The sequence below is a fragment of the Geotrypetes seraphini genome, chromosome 4 (assembly GCF_902459505.1).
Source record: "Geotrypetes seraphini chromosome 4, aGeoSer1.1, whole genome shotgun sequence".
In the NCBI taxonomy this organism is placed as follows: Eukaryota; Metazoa; Chordata; class Amphibia; order Gymnophiona; family Dermophiidae; genus Geotrypetes; species Geotrypetes seraphini.
Genome location: NC_047087.1, coordinates 755,758 through 773,755, shown reverse-complemented (window position 1 = coordinate 773,755; position 17,998 = coordinate 755,758). Strand labels below are relative to the sequence as shown.

At 44.0% G+C, this 17,998-nt stretch overlaps 1 protein-coding gene across 2 annotated transcripts in view; it reads left to right on the top strand.

The window, feature by feature from the left end:
- TAT (tyrosine aminotransferase) overlaps nt 1–17,998 on the top strand; it is a 253,009-nt gene that overhangs the window by 183,628 nt on the left and 51,383 nt on the right. For both annotated transcript variants that reach the window (XM_033941777.1, XM_033941778.1), the window contains exons 4-7: nt 1,696–1,800; nt 7,251–7,318; nt 9,876–10,034; nt 13,007–13,145. In XM_033941777.1, coding sequence (XP_033797668.1) covers nt 1,696–1,800; nt 7,251–7,318; nt 9,876–10,034; nt 13,007–13,145 — 471 coding nt within the window. The remainder of the gene's footprint in view (nt 1–1,695; nt 1,801–7,250; nt 7,319–9,875; nt 10,035–13,006; nt 13,146–17,998) is intronic.

Here is a 17,998-nt window from a genome sequence, read left to right as displayed (position 1 = left end):
CCCACCTACCCTGACACCCTCATACCTTCATATGACAAATCGGCAAGAGGGAAGCCATGATTTTGAGCCAATCAGGACCTTAGGCCCCTCCCACTGTATCCCAAGATGCAATTGGAGGGGGAAGGCCTGTCATTCTGAGCACGTGGTCTTATAGACAGGAGGGAGTGGGCTTCCCTCCTGCTGATTTGTCATTTGAAGGTACGGGGGTGTCAGTTAGTATGGAGGTGTATTGGAGGGGATCAGTACTTGAGCTGACAGGAATCCCCAAAACCAACTCAGCTGATGGGGAATCGCCTGCCATGATCAGCTGATGGCAAGCCCTCAATGTACTGCTTTACCCCCCTCCCCCCTTCTTTGGTTGGTGGGAGGGGGGTCAGTGATCACTGGAGAAGTAAGGGGGATTTTGCCTTAATCCCTCCAGTGGTCATCTGGTCAGTTTGGGCAGCTTTGAGGCACTTAGATATAACTAAAATAGGTCTAAATGCTTGCATTTAAGTTCCGTCTAGGATGTCCTGGGAAAGCTTTGATTATCACTGCAGGATGTCCAGGTCTAAGCCTGCCCGATGTCCACCCATAATACAAATCCCAACAGGCCCCTTGAGCTCTGGACGCACAGCAGCCTAAAAGTCAGTTTTGATTATAGGCACTTGGATTTCCCAGCTATTAGGACGTCCAAGTGCCAACTTGGGCTGGGTTTTTTTTATGTTTCAAAGTTTTGATTATGAGCCTCATAGTCTCTGGTATAAAGGATTAGATTAATCCACTCTTGAGGTGACCAGGACCAGAATTTGAATGTGCAGTAATGGAAGGCCTAGGATGGGAGAAGGGGAGACAAACTCTATTTGTTTCAGTGTGGAAAAGCATTTTGTTGATGACAATAAAGATGTGTATGCTAAAGTTAAGATCATTATTGAGTGTGACCCTTGAGGATCTTCAAAGAGTCCTTTAAGGGAAACTGAACACCTGTATTGAAAGATAAAAGAAGTGGAGAGAATGAAGAATGCCGTGAAAACCTTCAATAGTCTCAGATGTATCAATATTTAATTTTAGTCAATTTAAGATCAGTCAGTCCAAGGTTCTATCTTATTTGGAGGCTATAACCACTATAGAGTCAGAAGAGTAAGCATCAGGAGCACAGAGAAGTTGCATATCATCAGCATAAATGAAAAACATAAAGCCAAGGGACTGGATTAACAAAGCAAAGGAGGATATTAGAGGATAGGGTCCAGAATAGAACCCATGGGGACATCAGAGGCAAAGAAAGCATCTGGGACAAGGAGACTCTGAATGTTCTGTTCTCAAGATAGGGCTGATTCCAACAAAAAAACACTATGGAAAATATGGAAGTCAGAGAGCTGCTGTAACAAGATAGAATGGGTAATCAGATCAAAAAAAGCAGATAGATCAAGGGAGATGAGTAGAACACTTTACCAACATCCAGGTTCCCCTTCATGATGTTCACGAGGCCAAGAATATTGAGAAGCAAGACGGAGGATGATGAAGGAAAAGAGTCAGAACCAATATTATAGTTCACACACTTAGATAGAGAAGATGATGCAGTGTGATATATCCCCAATATCAAGGAGGGTGAATGAGAAGGAAAGAAGGGAGAAATACTTTCCACAATGAGAACATAGAAAAAGATGCAGTAAAGATGTAAATATGGATTCTAACAATGAATGTTTCTCTTTAAAGGTGATCCAACAGTATTTGGAAATCTGCCTACTGAGGATGAGGTAATCCAGGCCATGAAAGATGCCCTTGACTCGGGGAAGTATAATGGCTATGCCCCCTCAATAGGTATGGTTACCACAACTTTTTTCAGTGTCTCTTTAATTCTTCTGTGCCATAACAGACGTATCTGTTTCTGTGCAGATTCCAAAAGATCCTGGTAACATAGAACTAAAGTCTAGATACAGCTGTCAGCAGGGACAGAGCCATAGGTGGGCCTGGAGGAGTGGCCAAATGGTTAGTGCAGCAGACTGGGTTCAATTCCCCCTGGTGGAAAAACTTAGATTGTGAGCCCACTAGGGACAGAGAAAGTACCTATATACATCTATAGCACTCTAGGCATTAGTAGTAGGTTCCAGCTTTGCCTCAGGCTTACCATGTAGCTGGTGGGGATTCCAAGCCCCACAGCTGAAGATATCCAAAGTAGTTTTGTGGGAACAGAAATCAAACCTGTCCCCACTGGAATCAAATTTGTCCCCATAAGTAATCTCTTCCGTCCCCATAAACTTCAGAAGTAATTTCATTTAATTATGCTACTGAATTAAAGGATCTGGTAGAGACCCATCTCTCTTTCCCTCTAACTCACACACCCATGCCCAGCAATTGTCCCTTTCTACTCCCTCCCCCTACCTCAGCATCTCCTTCCCTCCCTCTATCCTATGTGCCCTCTTCTTCTCTCCCATCTCTTTCCCAAGTTCATACCCCTTCCCTTCCTTCTGTGTCCAAACATGCTCCCTCCCTTTTGTGTCCCAAGTTTATGTCCCCTTCCCTCCAGCCTTTGTCCCAGGTTCGTGCCCCTCCTATGTCCCAATGCACGTCCTCCTTTATCCCAAGTTCATGCCCCCTCTCTCTCCCTTACTTGGCCCATTGCTTGCACACACGCTCGCTCACCTGTTCACTCCCTCCTTTCTGTGGCCCAACTACTTCTCCTCCTGCGAGACTGTACCAGAGCCGTCCAGGTCGGCCACCTCCATCCTGCCTTCCAGCTGCACTTTCTTCTTGCAGGGCTGTGGGCCACAGTTCCTGCACGCTGCATGACACTGACCCAGAAGCCGTCCCTCTGATGTGAGCTCTGACATCAGAGAGAAGGCTTCCAGGTCAACTGCAGGCAGCATGCTGGAAGCACTGCATGCTGCTTTGTGAAGGAGGTCAAGTGAGGCTAGAGGGCAAAAAAAGGAGGCACACTACTATGTGAGGCTTGTTTAGAAGTATACTGTCCTGACAGAGATTTTACAGAAGTGAATGTCAGGCAGACAAGAGTCCTATATGCCACTCCTTATAAAATGCTTCTTCTCCCATGCAGCATGTATTCAAATAAACTTGAGGTCTGATTTTCACATATTGTAAATCATTAACTTTTAATCCCAAGTGAATTGCCTTTTTCATAGGACCTCAGTGACACCACTCAGGGCTCAAGTATTTTCATTACCCTGAGCTTTAAGGGCCAGATTCTATAAAGGGTGCCTAATGGTGCCTAAGTTCTGCCTAAAGTTAAGCGGGAGTTAAGAGTTCAAACTAAGTGGTTAATGAGTGATTTAAGGGTCTTAACAAGCGATAATTGGCAGATGGAGGTCCTAGGGATGTAGACGCGTGTTTTGAGATGCGTCTACATTTGTGTGACCTCATTGTGACATCATCAAAGTGCACCTGCACTGTAGAATGCCATAATTAAAATATTTTCTGGGAAGTTGGAGATTCAAATCCATGACCTTTTACTCATTGAGCCACAGCAGCTTCTAGGAAGAATCTCTGACTGCCTTGTTATATCATAGCTTAGCGATCTGCTTAGGTATCATCTGCTTAGGTATGATATGACACTTATCTGAAAGAAAGCAGCTCTGGCTCAATGGCTTAAAGCACTGCTTTCATTGTCCCAAAAGGCAGGGGTTAATATCCCCCCTCATCACCAGAAATTTTAAACAGCTTCCTATTTGCTCTGATATAAGAGTATATGGATGTTAGACTTTGACATCTTCAACAGCCCACCGGGACAGATAGGGAAAATGCTTGACTGTAAAACCGCTTAGATAACCTTGATAGGCAGTATATAAAATCCTAATTTAAAAAAACAAAAAACAAAACTTATTTAGATCTTCACATGGCTAGGATATCCTAAGCTCTCATGGTAGGAAGCTCTGACTCAAAAGAAGCAGCTGTGGCTCAGCAGGTAAAGGCACTTCTTTCTTTCTCTGAAGGTCAGGGGTTCAAATCAAAATGATGGTTGGATACCCCAACACATGTTCCATTTTTTTGTGACAATCTACCATCTAGGTGCATCTTGATGATGCCACAATGAGGTCAGCATTGTGCAGCTGCACACCTCCATTTGCAATGAACTAGAAGCCATACTAAGGTTTATATCTGAGTTTTTTTTTCAGTTTTTACCCTTTTGCAAATGAAGTTATCTGTGCAATCTATATATTTATGTCATGTGGTTGCATCTCTTTGAAGAATGAGCTCACTGAAACACTATGTAGTGAGAAAAAAGGGTTGTTTTTGAGCAAGAAACCGAAAGCTGTGTTTTTCATGTGCTGTAATTAGCAAATAACATTGGTGTTTAGCCAGAAAAGTAGTAGGTTTTGCATGCAATATGTTTGTATTGATGTGCCCTGTTTATGTGGTAGCTTATTAAATATATTTTGAGCTAAAGTAGAAATAAAATCCCTGAACCCTATTTACAAGATCGCATTGGAAACGTTCAAAGCCTGCCTAAGTCCCATCCACAGAACTCACATATATCAAACTCACGTCTATCTGAAGACCAAACCACGTTCAAAAGTATACTTCTTTACAATGCCTATAAGACCTAGTTTTACAATTGCTATTCAGCTTGTTAGCTTCCGCTGTAGTACACTGGTTAAAACTACAACCTTCTACGCTGATGTTCCTAGTTCAAATCCAACTCAATATCTGTGACAGAAAATAAATAAATAAAAACATTAAACAGATTTTTTTTAAATGGTATGGTGCAAACATTTTACAATTATAATAAAAAAATAGCATAAATTTCCCATTCTTATAACGTCAAAATTATAACATTAAGGACATTGGTTGAACGTCTAACTCCCGCCTAAAAAACCCCCAATTCTGTAAAGGATGTCTAAAAAGGTGGATGTCCAACTGACACTGAGCACCGCTCAGTGTTGTTGAACACGATTCTACAAAGTGCGTCTAATGAGGACGTTCAAACTATGCCCAAGTGTAGGTGCACTTTGCAGAATCAGGGCCTAAGGGTCTACTCATCATCGATCCTTCATTAACTCCTATATCATTTAGAATTTTCACTTCCTTTTTATCTTTTAAAAAATGCCATATATTTATAAATATTATTACTTAGCCTAATAGTCTTTAAATCTAGGAAGTTTCAACCAACATGTTTCACTCAACGCTTTTTCAGAAACTTCCCTACAAGAGATAATAAATTAGTATCTCACAAATGATTTATTAACTTGCCATATACCTACCAGCATCACTGGCACCATCCAGCTCAGCCACTTTCTAGACCAAGAGGATGGGCAGAATTTTTTCTTTCTCTTTATATTCTACAGAATAACAAAAACAGCTGATTCTTAAGTCATAACTAACTGATTTACTCTCCTCCAATTACAGATCACCTGTTTAAAATAAGAAATATTCATTCAAGCTCTAAATTGAGCCCATACAGAATCACAATATGTAATAGATAATTCATCATTGTTCTTTTAAATGTAATATTTTATCAAATTTGTCCCTGTCCCCAAGGGATCTATCTTCATCCCTGTCCTGTCCCCGCAAGGTCTGTCTCTGTCTCTGCCCCTGCCCCATCCCTGCACGCTCTGTCCTCATCTGCACGAGCCTCGGACACTTTAAAATCATAAATCAAATTTGTCCCCGTGTTATTCTCTAATACTGGATGACACTGAGGACTGTCTGTAAGTTAAGACTGCTTTTTATAATGCGGGAACAGGATATACAGTAATTGTATAGTTGAAATCACAGAGTATATTTGGTATCACCACTTTGCAAAAGTATAATAAACAGAGAGAAGTATATGGTGTAACTTGTGATACCGCCATTTGGAGAGGTTAGCTCCATTCATTAATGTATTGAGCAATGAGTACTGCTGATTGGTTACTGAAATTCTCTCTTTATATATATATATTTACAAATATAAAAAACATGTTCTGTTATTTCATTTTGGTGAAATTTTGCAGAGTTCATAGAGAATGACACAGTGACAAAATTCATCACCGTTCCTGTCCCCGTGGGAAACAATCCCCAAGTCATTCTTTAAGGAGAGAGGGAAGAATCATAGTATGATTAGGCCCAGCCACTGACCCTCAAGCCTTGCATTGAAGAATGCTGGTGTAGAAGAACTGAGGTTCAGAGACACTAAAGAATGATACAGGATGGTTTCCCGTGGCTATCTGCAGGGATGGGAACGATGACAAATTCTAGAGAATGACACGGTGACAGAATGTGTCACCGTCTCTGTGGTAAACCACGGGACGCCATCCCTGTGTCATTCTTTAAGGAAAGAGGGAAGAATCAGAGTATGAATGGGCCCAAAGCTTTGCATTGAAGAACACTGGTGTGGAAGGACTGAGGTTGAGGTAGACACTAAAGAATGACACGGGATGGTTTCACGCGGTTATCCACGGGGACGGAAATGGTGATGAATTTCTATATCAAGCCCCAGTGCTAAATATACAAGTTTAAAATAGCCAGTGAAAGCCAGCATTTAAAAAAATCCTGACCGTCACTGGCTAGAGATCGAGCCCTATGATACCTTTTAAAGGATCAAAACAATCAAAATTAGTGTGGTTAAGAAGTACTTCAAACTACATAAACAAAAAAACCACACACATAAGAAGAAACTGTGAGGTAATCAACCAACTAAAAAATCACTTTTCCAAAACGTGGTTGTATACCTCAGATTATGGAGTGTTTTACCCAATTCATGGGTTACCTAGTGCTTCAAATAGCACACTCCTATTTACCTCATAGGTTTCAAACCACCTACCTACCTACTTATTAAAATCAAGTAGGTAAGTAGGTGTCTTATACCCTGCAGTTCTCAACAAGGAATCTATGCGGTTTACATTAAGAATTGAATCTGGTTCATTAAGTTACATTTTTAAGTCAGATCTTGTGGTTATTAAAGGGAAGAGGTATGTCTTTAGTTTCTGCCGGAAGTCCAGATAAGAGGTGGGTTGTCTTGATCCGGAAACCTATGTCCTATACATGAACTGTAATTCATAGTCAGCATGGGCTTACAAAGGCACACAATGAAATCCAAATCTCCTGAGATTTCTCCTACCTAATGAAAGGTCTTCAAGAGTTCATGCATTTCCTACAAAGGTTCCATTTTCCTCTGGCATCCAGATGTGTCCTTGAGTCAGATTTGACTCCTGGTAACCACACAGTATGGGATCCCCCCTCCCCCTCATGGTTTTCTTGGCATGATATGGAAATATGTTATGAAGTGAAATACAGACATTCACGTTTTAATCACTTATTATCCCACTGTTTATTGACAGGGTATCAAAGCAGCAGAGCTGTGATTGCCAAATATTACTCATGTGCAGACTGCCCCCTGGAGGCCAAGGTGAGACTGGAAACCTGTAATACTTTAAAGCTGTAGTCTCAAACACGTGGCCCAGGGGCCACAAGCAGTCCACCAGGTACTATTTTGAAGCCCTCGGTATTATAAGAATGATTCTTTATGGAAAACTTGTGCCTTAAGTGTCCAGTGGTCATGTCCAGCGGTTGCGTTCTGGAACGCAAGCGCTTTCCTGCATCTGTACACAATTGTCCTCTCCACTCTACCTCACAATCCTGTACAGACGCAGGAAAGCGCTTGCATGAGGTTACAGCAGTGAGGCAGGCAATGTTCCAGAACGTAAGGTAACCATGTGCGTGTGTTCGGTGCTGGAGGAGGCGAGAGCTGAAGGCGGTTGCGGACATGACCACTAGACACTTAAGGCACAAGTTTTGGTTTTTTAAAAAAATTTAGTTTATATCCTTCTTTTAACTTTTACGATATATTATTGTAAACCGTTTAGATACCTGTATGATAAAAGGTATATCAAAAATAAAGAAACTTGAAACTTCCATAAAGAATCATTCTTTATAACACTGAGGGCCTCAAAATAGTTGGTCCAAAATCTTGTCTCTTGCGGTTGATACTTTGATAGTTTTTCACTTTCTGTATGTTGCACTGCTTTCAGCAACAATTATCAGAAGCAATTAAGGAAAGATTTATAAACTATAGTATATAAATCTTTCCTTAATTACTTCAGATAATTTCAGATTTCAGATAATCCACATTTTGGATTTGTAGGTACTTACTTTATGCAAAGTTGCCATTTCTTTAATAAGACATTAACTATTTTTTTTTTGGCAGTCCTCCAAGTACCTACAAATCCAAAATGTGGCCCTGCAAAGGGTTTGAGTTTGAGACCACTGCTTTAAGGGGTTAAATTCTATAAAGTCAGTACTGCTTTTAAGACCATGAGTAGGGTAGAATGTACATTCAGGACTCGGGAAACCTCATGTGCATTTAAGGTGCTTTGAAGTAGGTGTATACATATACCCATGGAAAATCTGTGTGGACTTTCATTTCACTTCCCTTCTCTTCTCTCCTGCCTCCTTTTATACAGGGTGAGGAGGAAATTCTCCATTGAAACCCAATAAAAAAAGCTGCCACGCTTATACCCTACTGATGCACAAACACACCTCCACTAACTATTTCATTATTTAATCCATAAGGAACAATAGTATTCCATTCAAAATTTAATCTCTGTCCTTTAAATCCTAATAACTAAGATATGTCTCCTCCACATTGTTGATACACTTTAATTAATACCACATTTCTTAATTGGTCTAAAGAATGATTATTCTGCAACAGAATTGATACAAGGATCTTTTAAATTAAGTGTTGTAGGTGCGAATGAGGGAGCGTATGTTATGCTTTCTGTTTAGAGCTGTCCTGTTACATATGGAGTTCCTTTTTTTTAATGTATTTATATTGTAAACCAGTTGGAGCTGTCGTAAGAACATGCGGTATAAGAAGTTTTAAGAAAACATAAAACAATGACTCATAAAGGAAGCTTCTGTTTTTTTGTCCTAATAGTGTTTAAGGGTTGTAATCTGGCGACAGTAAATTACTCCCATTGTTTTAGGATCAGTATGATGCTGCAATACAAACTACTTTTCACTATTGCCAGTTTACAATATTTCTTTATTTTAGGTATTTATATACCACCTATCAAAGTTTACAATCAGGTCCTGAAGCATTCCACTGGGCTCATAATCTTTCTAACGTACCTGGAGCAATGGAGGATTGAGTTACTTGCCCAGGGTCACAAGGAGTATTTCCAACCACTACACCACTCTTCTCCTGTAATGTCCCGGATTGGAGTCCCTTTTTTCATTTCCCCCAAATGACGATTCCCCCGTGTATAGACAAAATACACTATCAACCATTTCATTTGCTCCTTCTAATTTTCTAGGCCTATATAAGGCTCTATTACATGATATAACCTGGATATCCTCTCTGGGTATATCGCTTGGCTAATCCTTGTGCATGATATTTAAAATCCTTCACAATGCAGCAAAGAAATTGCCCTGTAGGAATATTATTTCTCAGAGTTTTGGGATGATAAATTGTGTAGTGGAGGAGAGTATTGCATATTAGGGGAAAATCAATCAAAATGTCCATATATGCCTCAATTAGAACAGAAATACAGATATTCACACTTTATCTTCATGGTTGGTTGGAGGAATTAAAGTTGGTTTTGGCTTCTGTGAACACGGCAGATCCCCAGATAGCGTAACCCAGTATCAGTGCACTTAACACTGGCGTAATTGCAGCAGAGATGTAGATGACCTTTCGTAGTCTGTATATCCTTGCCATGTTTCACCCATGTAGAAGCCCCTGACACGCTATGCCACTTACACATGCCATGTAAGCTACCTCTTAGAAACCTGCAGGCAATTAATGGGTAATATGCTGGTTTTCTAGACATTTACGCACACAGGGGCATTAAAATACTGGCACTTATTTATAGAATCTGCAAATGACATTAATGCCACTGACATTAATACTGTAAGTAGCTCCATGATGGTTATTCATGAAATGAGCACGCTCTGTGTTTTTTTAGGATGTAATCCTAACCAGTGGCTGCAGTCAGGCGATTGAACTCGCTTTAGGAGTGTTGGCTAATCCAGGTCAGAATATTCTCATTCCACGACCTGGTTTCTCTCTCTACAAGACTCTGGCCGTCTCCATGGGGCTTGATGTCAAATTATACAACCTACGAGTGAGTAACAAACATGTTGTGAAATTGTTATCTGTCTGTAGGTGGAAGGCCATTCAGATGAGTAAACTGGCCCTCTAAACACCCTCCACCCTCAATGTGCTTAAATGTAAGCAACTAACTAGCAAGTCAGAAGAGTATGTAGCAATATGTAGAGCAATTTTCAAATAATCTGTTTTGGGAAAAAATCAGTGGATATTTTTTTTTTTACCTGTGGCTCTGCCTCAATATCAGAGCAAAAGTATGTGAAGATTTTCTTTATGAAACTTGTCAAGGGTACAACATACCTAAAGTCATAAGAACATATTGTAACCCCAGGTACAAGTGTCCTGCATAGGTGACTGCCTATTGTTGCCCCATGGCACGGAACTAGGTACACAAATTTATTGCTTTTAAGACCAAAGGCTGGGAATGAATAAAATCCAGGTTTTTACTAATTCTCCACTAACTCAGTCAACTCCAGCCAGAGGGATGGAAATGGGGTCATGTTGGATGGGGAAAGGGGATACCACTAGACACCAGGGACATTTCATTTTTAAGTCAGACGGATGGAAAGGGGGTCATGTTGGGCTAGGGGGATGCTCTAGACACCAGAGTGTCGTTAAGAGAGCGAATAGAATGCTAGGTATAATCAAGAAGGGTATTACAACCAGAACGAAAGAAGTTATCCTGCCGTTGTATCGGGCGATGGTGCGTCTGCATCTGGAGTACTGCGTCCAATATTGGTCGCTGTACTTTAAGAAGGACATGGCGCTACTCGGGAGGGTTCAGAGGAGAGCGACACATCTGATAAAGGGGATGGAAAACCTTTCATACGCTGAGAGATTGGAGAAACTGGGACTCTTTTTCCCTGGAGAAGAGGAGACTTAGAGGGGATATGATAGAGACTTACAAGATCATGAAGGGCATAGAGAGAGTAGAGAGGGACAGATTCTTCAAACTTTTGAATAATAAAAGAACAAGAGGGCATTCAGAAAAGTTGAAAGGGGACAGATTCAAAACGAATGCTAGGAAGTTCTTCTTTACCCAGCGTGTGGTGGACACCTAGAATGCGCTTCCAGAGAGCGTAATAGGGCAGAGTACGGTACTGGGGTTCAAGAAAGGATTGGACAATTTCCTGCTGGAAAAGGGGATAGAGGGGTATAGATAGAGGATTACTGCACAGGTCCTGGACCTGTTGGGCCCCTGCATGAGCGGACTGCTGGGCACGATGGACCTCAGGTCTGATCCAGCGGAGGCATTGCTTATGTTCTTATGAGATGATTTTTTTCATTAAATCAGGAGGAAGGTGGTCAGGTTGGGTCAGATATAGTAGGGGAAGTGGAGGCGCTAGTGCATAAAGTTAATGGTGCAAAGAGGTCAAGTCAGAATAAGCTGCCCTGGTCAAAAAATTCAGGCAGTCACTGCCCTCTGTTGTCTTCATTGCTACACCACACTTAATGGCTTTGAAGTACAGTCGTCTAATTTACCTCACTGATGACCCCGATGTGATTAGGTGGCTTTACTTCAGCTTCTTATGCATTTGTTTGAATGCAATGAGCAGCCAAGAATACAGTCAGTAATGCGAGTGTATACCCCAAGGTACCTGTACAGCCAGGCTTGCGGAAGATTTCTCATTGGCCCCTCTGGTAGCAGTTGAGATACACACATGTCTTAGGTGCTATAGTAGGACGGGCTTACCACTCCTACCCTAGCTAAGATAATTTCAAGCACCTTTCAAACTTCATGTGCACCTTTCTATAAAGTTGTCCTTTTATTTTCTTTCTCCTGTTACTGTCTCATATATATACTGTATATATGTTCCATCTTTGTTTACACCCTATGCTATCTATTAAAATGTTTTATTGCGAATTGTAATGTAGTGTACTATGCCATACCTTGTATTGCAATTTGTGGTTGTCTATTGCTGTACACTGCCTTGAATGAATTCCTTCATAAAGGTGGTAAATATACCCTAATAAATAAAATAAATTAACTTTGATGTCACGTGCTAATTTTGTGATGAAACCCATGCACTGATAGTCTCTTGCAGTGTGACCGGGGAGGGGCCTTAGGCCCTGGTTGACCTAGGCTTTTAAGGCCCCTCCCACTGAAATCTTAGGCCCCATTCTCAGTGCATTCTGGGATGCACTGGAAATGGCCTAAGATTCTGATTGGCCAGATCCTTTAGGTCACTCCCTTAGGAAGGGGCAGGCCCACCATTCGTGAGAAAGTGGGCCAGCCAGCTGGAGGCATGAATGATTCCTCCGGCTGACCAACATTTTAAGGTAGGGGGATTCAGGAGGAGGCTGGGGGGCTGATGGGGGTCTGGGGTGCCTGTGATGTTTGGGGGGTTCTGGCAGGAAGGACTGGGCATCCCTCCTGCCGGCAATATTTGAGAGGTGGCGGTGGGGGGGTGTTCCAGCAGGAAGGACTAGGCATCCTACCTGCCGGCAATCTTTGGGGAGGGGGATTCCGGCAGTTGCTGGTGATGTTCGGGGGGTGGAGGGGTTCTGGAAGGAGGGATTAGGCATCCCTCCTGCCGGCGATTTTCAGTGGGGATGGATGGCCGTGACTGCAGCCGCTAAACTTATCATAGCAGGGAGATCCCTTGCATCTACTGCGGACCTAGAAGGCATGTAGGGTCACCTAGGCCCACCTAAGGCTACTTCTGGGACAAGGTTTGCCCACACTTAGCCTTAGGTGAGCTTAGGTGGGCCTACGCGCCTCCCTAGGTTCCCGGAGGCACCTACAATATAGGTGGCCTACCTCAGGTTTTTTTTTAAAATGTGTGTTCTGATTGGCTGGTTAAGCAGCAGTTGGCCGCCTACAATTGGGACATCGTTTATAGAATTTGGCCCTAAATGCTAAGATGCCCATAGGATATAATGGATGCCTTATTGTTTAGCATGCACTCAATTGGTTAGTGCACCTTAATAAAAGGACTCCAGCATTCTTAATTTGCCTCTGAGCTCTTTGTATCTTCTTGTTAATAGCCAGAGAAATCCTGGGAGATTGACCTGAAGCACCTGGAATCTTTGATAGATGACAAGACTGCATGCATCATTGTAAATAACCCATCCAATCCTTGTGGATCTGTCTTCAGCAAAAATCATTTACAAAAGATTTTAGCAGGTGAGTTCCAAGACAAGAGCAATATGAAAGGAAATTGCGTAGTGATGACCTGGTTTTTATTCCTATCTAGAAGGAATATGCCTGAGTCTCTGATGGATGCAAATTGATCTCATGGATGTTCTTCTGGAAATCCTGACAATCCAACTGACTGTAGGGTCCCTTAGAAAGGTGTGGGAAGCCTGCCTCTGATGAAATATCTGGTTGTATGTTGGCTGCTAAAATGTATGCAGTTAAGCGCAACATTCAGCCCTTAACCACTTAAAGTTAGGGCTGGTATTGATGTGGCCTAATTTAAGTGCTCTTCTTATCTGGTTAAGCACTTAACTGCATAAATGCCAACGTTGCCTTTGAAACACTCACAAGTTAGCTAGTTTTAGCTTAGGCTAACTGCAAGTCTTCAGCAGAACTAACCAGTTCTTAGTTGTCTGGTTAAGATAACAGATGAGACTCCTCCATGCTAACTGGTTATGCAACCCTCAGCAGTTGGCGTTAAATGACATGAGATTAAGCAATAACAGGTCTGTGATGCCCTTAGATGTCTGGGGCAGTATGCGTGCTACACTGAACGGATCCGTGTGTATCTACCCTTTGCCGACAGATGCATGTAACCCGCTGAACCCCATTCATGATAGGTGAGCAATAGACACCAGGATCTGCTCTGAGCTATTTACATTGCTTTGAATATGTGTGTATAGATTAGGCATGCCTTGGTGTGTATAGATTGGCATGCTTTGAGAGCAATATGGGGACAAAGATTCATCCCTGCCATCACCACAGTCTAAATTGTCTTCAACGCATCTCTCCGCTCAAAGATGATTTTATGCAATTTTATGAGTCTAAGGCATTATAAATAAACATTTTGGGTCTGATTCTCTTTTGGACACTGACACTGACATCGGTGGTGGCCTAGGAAGCGGCCACCAATCACATATTAATCGCGTCGCGTCTGCATAGACGTGTAGTGACATTTAAGCCTGCCCAAGGCCACATCTGGGTGAAGCTATGATCATGCCCTGCTTTGGGTGCGTTAAACATCACTATGCATCTATGTAGACACTATCCAGAGGCCTACAATGTGCGCATCCAGTCTTGGAGAGTTTAAAAAAAACCCAACATGCATCCTGATCGGCTGCCAGATGGCGGTAGGACGCCTATTGCTGCTTGCCATCGAGACACGCATTTTCGAAAATCAGACCCTTTAAACCTATAGTAGGTCCTTTTCTAACTTTTTTTTTGATTGAAAGAACATCAATAAAAGTGCAACATGCTGGGTTCTGCATTGCACACAGAAACCCAAACATCAACTCAATACCAGTGATATTGTAGTCCTAATTACTCAGTGTGCAAAAACATAACGAGAGCAGCCCTCAGAATATTACACACAAATAACTTACTGCTTTTTCCCCAGTGTCTTAGTGCTTTTCTCAGTGTGAAATGTGAAGCCAAACCAAACAGTATAAAAAGACAATGTCTATTTCCAAGCAACAAAAAATGGAAAATAAGAAAATACCATTTTATTGGACTAACACATTTTTCAGAGGCCAAAACCTCCTTCTTCGGGTCAGTACAGTATACTGTTGTTATGGTAACCTGTCCTAACCTGAGGAAAGGGCTTTTGATCTCCAAAAGTTAGTAAAAAATGTATTGAAAGTATGCAATAAAAAGATTACCTTATTTCCATTTTTTATTTATAAACATTTAAAAATACAGCTACAATACTACTTTATTCTAAAGCAACAACAAAAAAAATCTAGCTTTTGTCATCTGTGTTTTCTACTTTCCTAATCTTCTCTTCTTACCATCCAGTGTGTGTCCTATCTCTCTCTTCCATGCAGCATCTGCCTGCTCTCTCTGTCCTCTCCCCCTTCCATATGGCATCTTCCCTCTATCTATGACCCTGCCATAAACTATCCTGTGCCCATTCTCTCCTTTATACAGTACATGATTCATTTCAGCTGCACCTTCTCTCCATTTTTCTATGTGTCCACTCCTCCCCATGCTCTGACATCTCTCTCTTCTCCTTTTCTTCCTTTCTTCCCACTGAAAGCCCACCCCATTGTCTGGCATTTGTGTCCTTTCCTTCCCTCCCTCGATGCTCTGGCATCTTCACCTTTCTTTCCCTTCCATCTTTACCTCCCTCTCAATGCTCTGGCATCTCTTCTCCTTGCCAGATTGCCTGAGTTCGGGGCAGGCAGATGAAGTCGGGCAGAGGAGGGAGAGAGGAGAAAATCCACCGAAGAAGGCACGAGGGAGCAGAGAGAAGGCTGAGGTACTGAGGTGAGAGGTAGCTCTGCCCACTCCCTGACATCACCCGAAGCAGACTCGAAGCTCCCCCTTAAAAAGGGAGGAGCCAATGGTGCGCGGCCGTTCGGCACGCGGCGAAGGCGAGCAGCAAAGGCACTCGCCTTAGCGAGAGCACCTTTGCAAAGGGCCTCAAGAAGGGCCAAGTCACTACACCCAACGACACCAGGGAAGGACAGCAAGCAGGCAGAGAGAGAGGACACCAGCAGCAGGCAGAGAGAGAGAGAGAGAGGACACCAGCAGCAGGCAGAGAGAGAGGACACCAGCAGCAGGCAGAAAGAGAGAGAGAGGATACCAGCAGCTGGCAGAGAGAGAGAGACACCAGAGGCAGGCAGAGAGAGAGAGAGAGCCGACACTAGTAGCAGGCAGAGAGAGAGAGAGAGGACACCAGAAGCAGGCAGAGAGAGAGTGAGTGGACACCAGCAGCAGGAAGAGAGAGAGAGAGAGAGAGAGGACGCCAGCAGCAGGCAGAGAGAGAGAGAGGATGCCAGCAACAGGCAGAGAGCGAGAGAGAGAGAGGACACCAGCAGCAGGCAGAGAGAGAGAGAGAGAGAGAGGACACTAGCAGCAGGCAGAGAGACAGAGAGAGGACACCAGCAGCAGGCAGAGAGAGAGAAAGAGAGGACATGAGCAGCAGGCAGAGAGAGAGAGAGAGAGGATATCAAAAGCAGGCAGAGAGAAAGAGAGAAGAGAGAGAGAGGACATCAGCAGCAGGCAGAGAGAGAGAGAGAGGACAACTGCAGCAGGCAGAGAGAGAGAGAGAGAGAGAGGACATCAGCAGCAGTCAGAGAGAGAGGACACTAGCAGCAGGCAGAGAGAGAGAGGACACCAGCAGTAGGCAGAGAGAGAGAGAGAGAGAGAGGACACCAGCAGCAGTCAGAGAGAGAGAGAGAGAGAGGACACCAGGCAGCAGGCAGAGAGAGAGAGAGGACACCGGCAGCAGACAGAGAGAGAGGGAGAGAGAGAGAGAGAGAGGACACCAGCAGCAGGCAGAGAGAGAGAGAGAGAAAGAGAGAGGACACTAGCAGCAGGCAGAGAGAGAGAGAGGACACCAGCAGCAAGCAGAGAGAAAGAGAGGACACCAGCAGCAGGCAGAGAGAGAGAGAGAGGACACCAGAAGCAGGCAGAGAGAGAGTGAGTGGACACCAGCAGCAGGAAGAGAGAGAGGGAGAGAGAGAGGACGCCAGCAGCAGGCAGAGAGAGAGAGAGAGGATGCCAGCAACAGGCAGAGAGCGAGAGAGAGAGAGAGGACACCAGCAGCAGGCAGAGAGAGAGAGAGGACACTAGCAGCAGGCAGAGAGACAGAGAGAGGACACCAGCAGCAGGCAGAGAGAGAGAAAGAGAGGACATGAGCAGCAGGCAGAGAGAGAGAGAGGGAGGATATCAAAAGCAGGCAGAGAGAAAGAGAGAAGAGAGAGAGAGAAGACATCAGCAGCAGGCAGAGAGAGAGAGAGGACAACTGCAGCAGGCAGAGAGAGAGAGAGAGAGGACATCAGCAGCAGTCAGAGAGAGAGGACGCTAGCAGCAGGCAGAGAGAGAGAGGACACCAGCAGCAGGCAGAGAGAGAGAGAGGACACCAGCAGCAGTCAGCGAGAGAGAGGGGACACCAGGCAGCAGGCAGAGAGAGAGAGAGGACACCGGCAGCAGACAGAGAGAGAGGGAGAGAGAGAGAGGACACCAGCAGCAGGCAGAGAGAGAGAGAGAGAGAAAGAGAGAGGACACTAGCAGCAGGCAGAGAGAGAGAGAGGACACCAGCAGCAAGCAGAGAGAAAGAGAGGACACCAGCAGCAGGCAGAGAGAGAGAGAGAGAGAGAGAGAGAGAGAGGACACTAGCAGCAGGCAGAGAAAGAGGGAGAGGACAACAGCAGCAGGCAGAGAGAGAGAGAGAGAAAGAGAGAGAGAGAGAGGACACCAGCAGCAGGCAGAGAGAGAGAAAGGACACTAGCAGCAGGCAGAGAGAGAGAGAGAGAGAGAGAGAGGACACCAGCAGCAGGCAGAGAGAGAGAGAGAGAGGACACCAGCAACAGGCAGAGAGAGGACACCAGCAGCAGGCAGAGAGAGAGAGGGAGAGAGAGAGGACACCAGCAGCAGGTAGGGAGAGAGAGAGGACACCAGCAGCAGGCAGAGAGAGAGAGAGGACTCCAGCAGCAGGCAGCGAGAGAGAGAGGACACCAGTATCAGGCAGAGAGAGAGAGAGAGAGAGAGAGAGAGAGAGAGGACTCCAGCAGCAGGCAGAGAGGACACCAGCAGCAGGCCTAGAGAGAGAGAGGACTCCAGCAGCAGGCAGAGAGAGAGAGAGAGAGGACGACAATGGAAGCAGAGGGAAACCAGAAGATGAGCTTTCCAGTGTTCTGCACAGACTGTCATATGTATGACTACCTCCCCTCGGGGAGACAGTCATATGTATGCGGTCGGTACCAGGAGCTGGAAAGCTTGAAGAAGGAAGTAAAGCGACTAGAGGACAAGATACAGGAGCTACAAGGACTTCACACTACAGAGGACCCAATCGGGACAGCTATAGACTTCATGAATGAGAGACACATTGAGGAGGA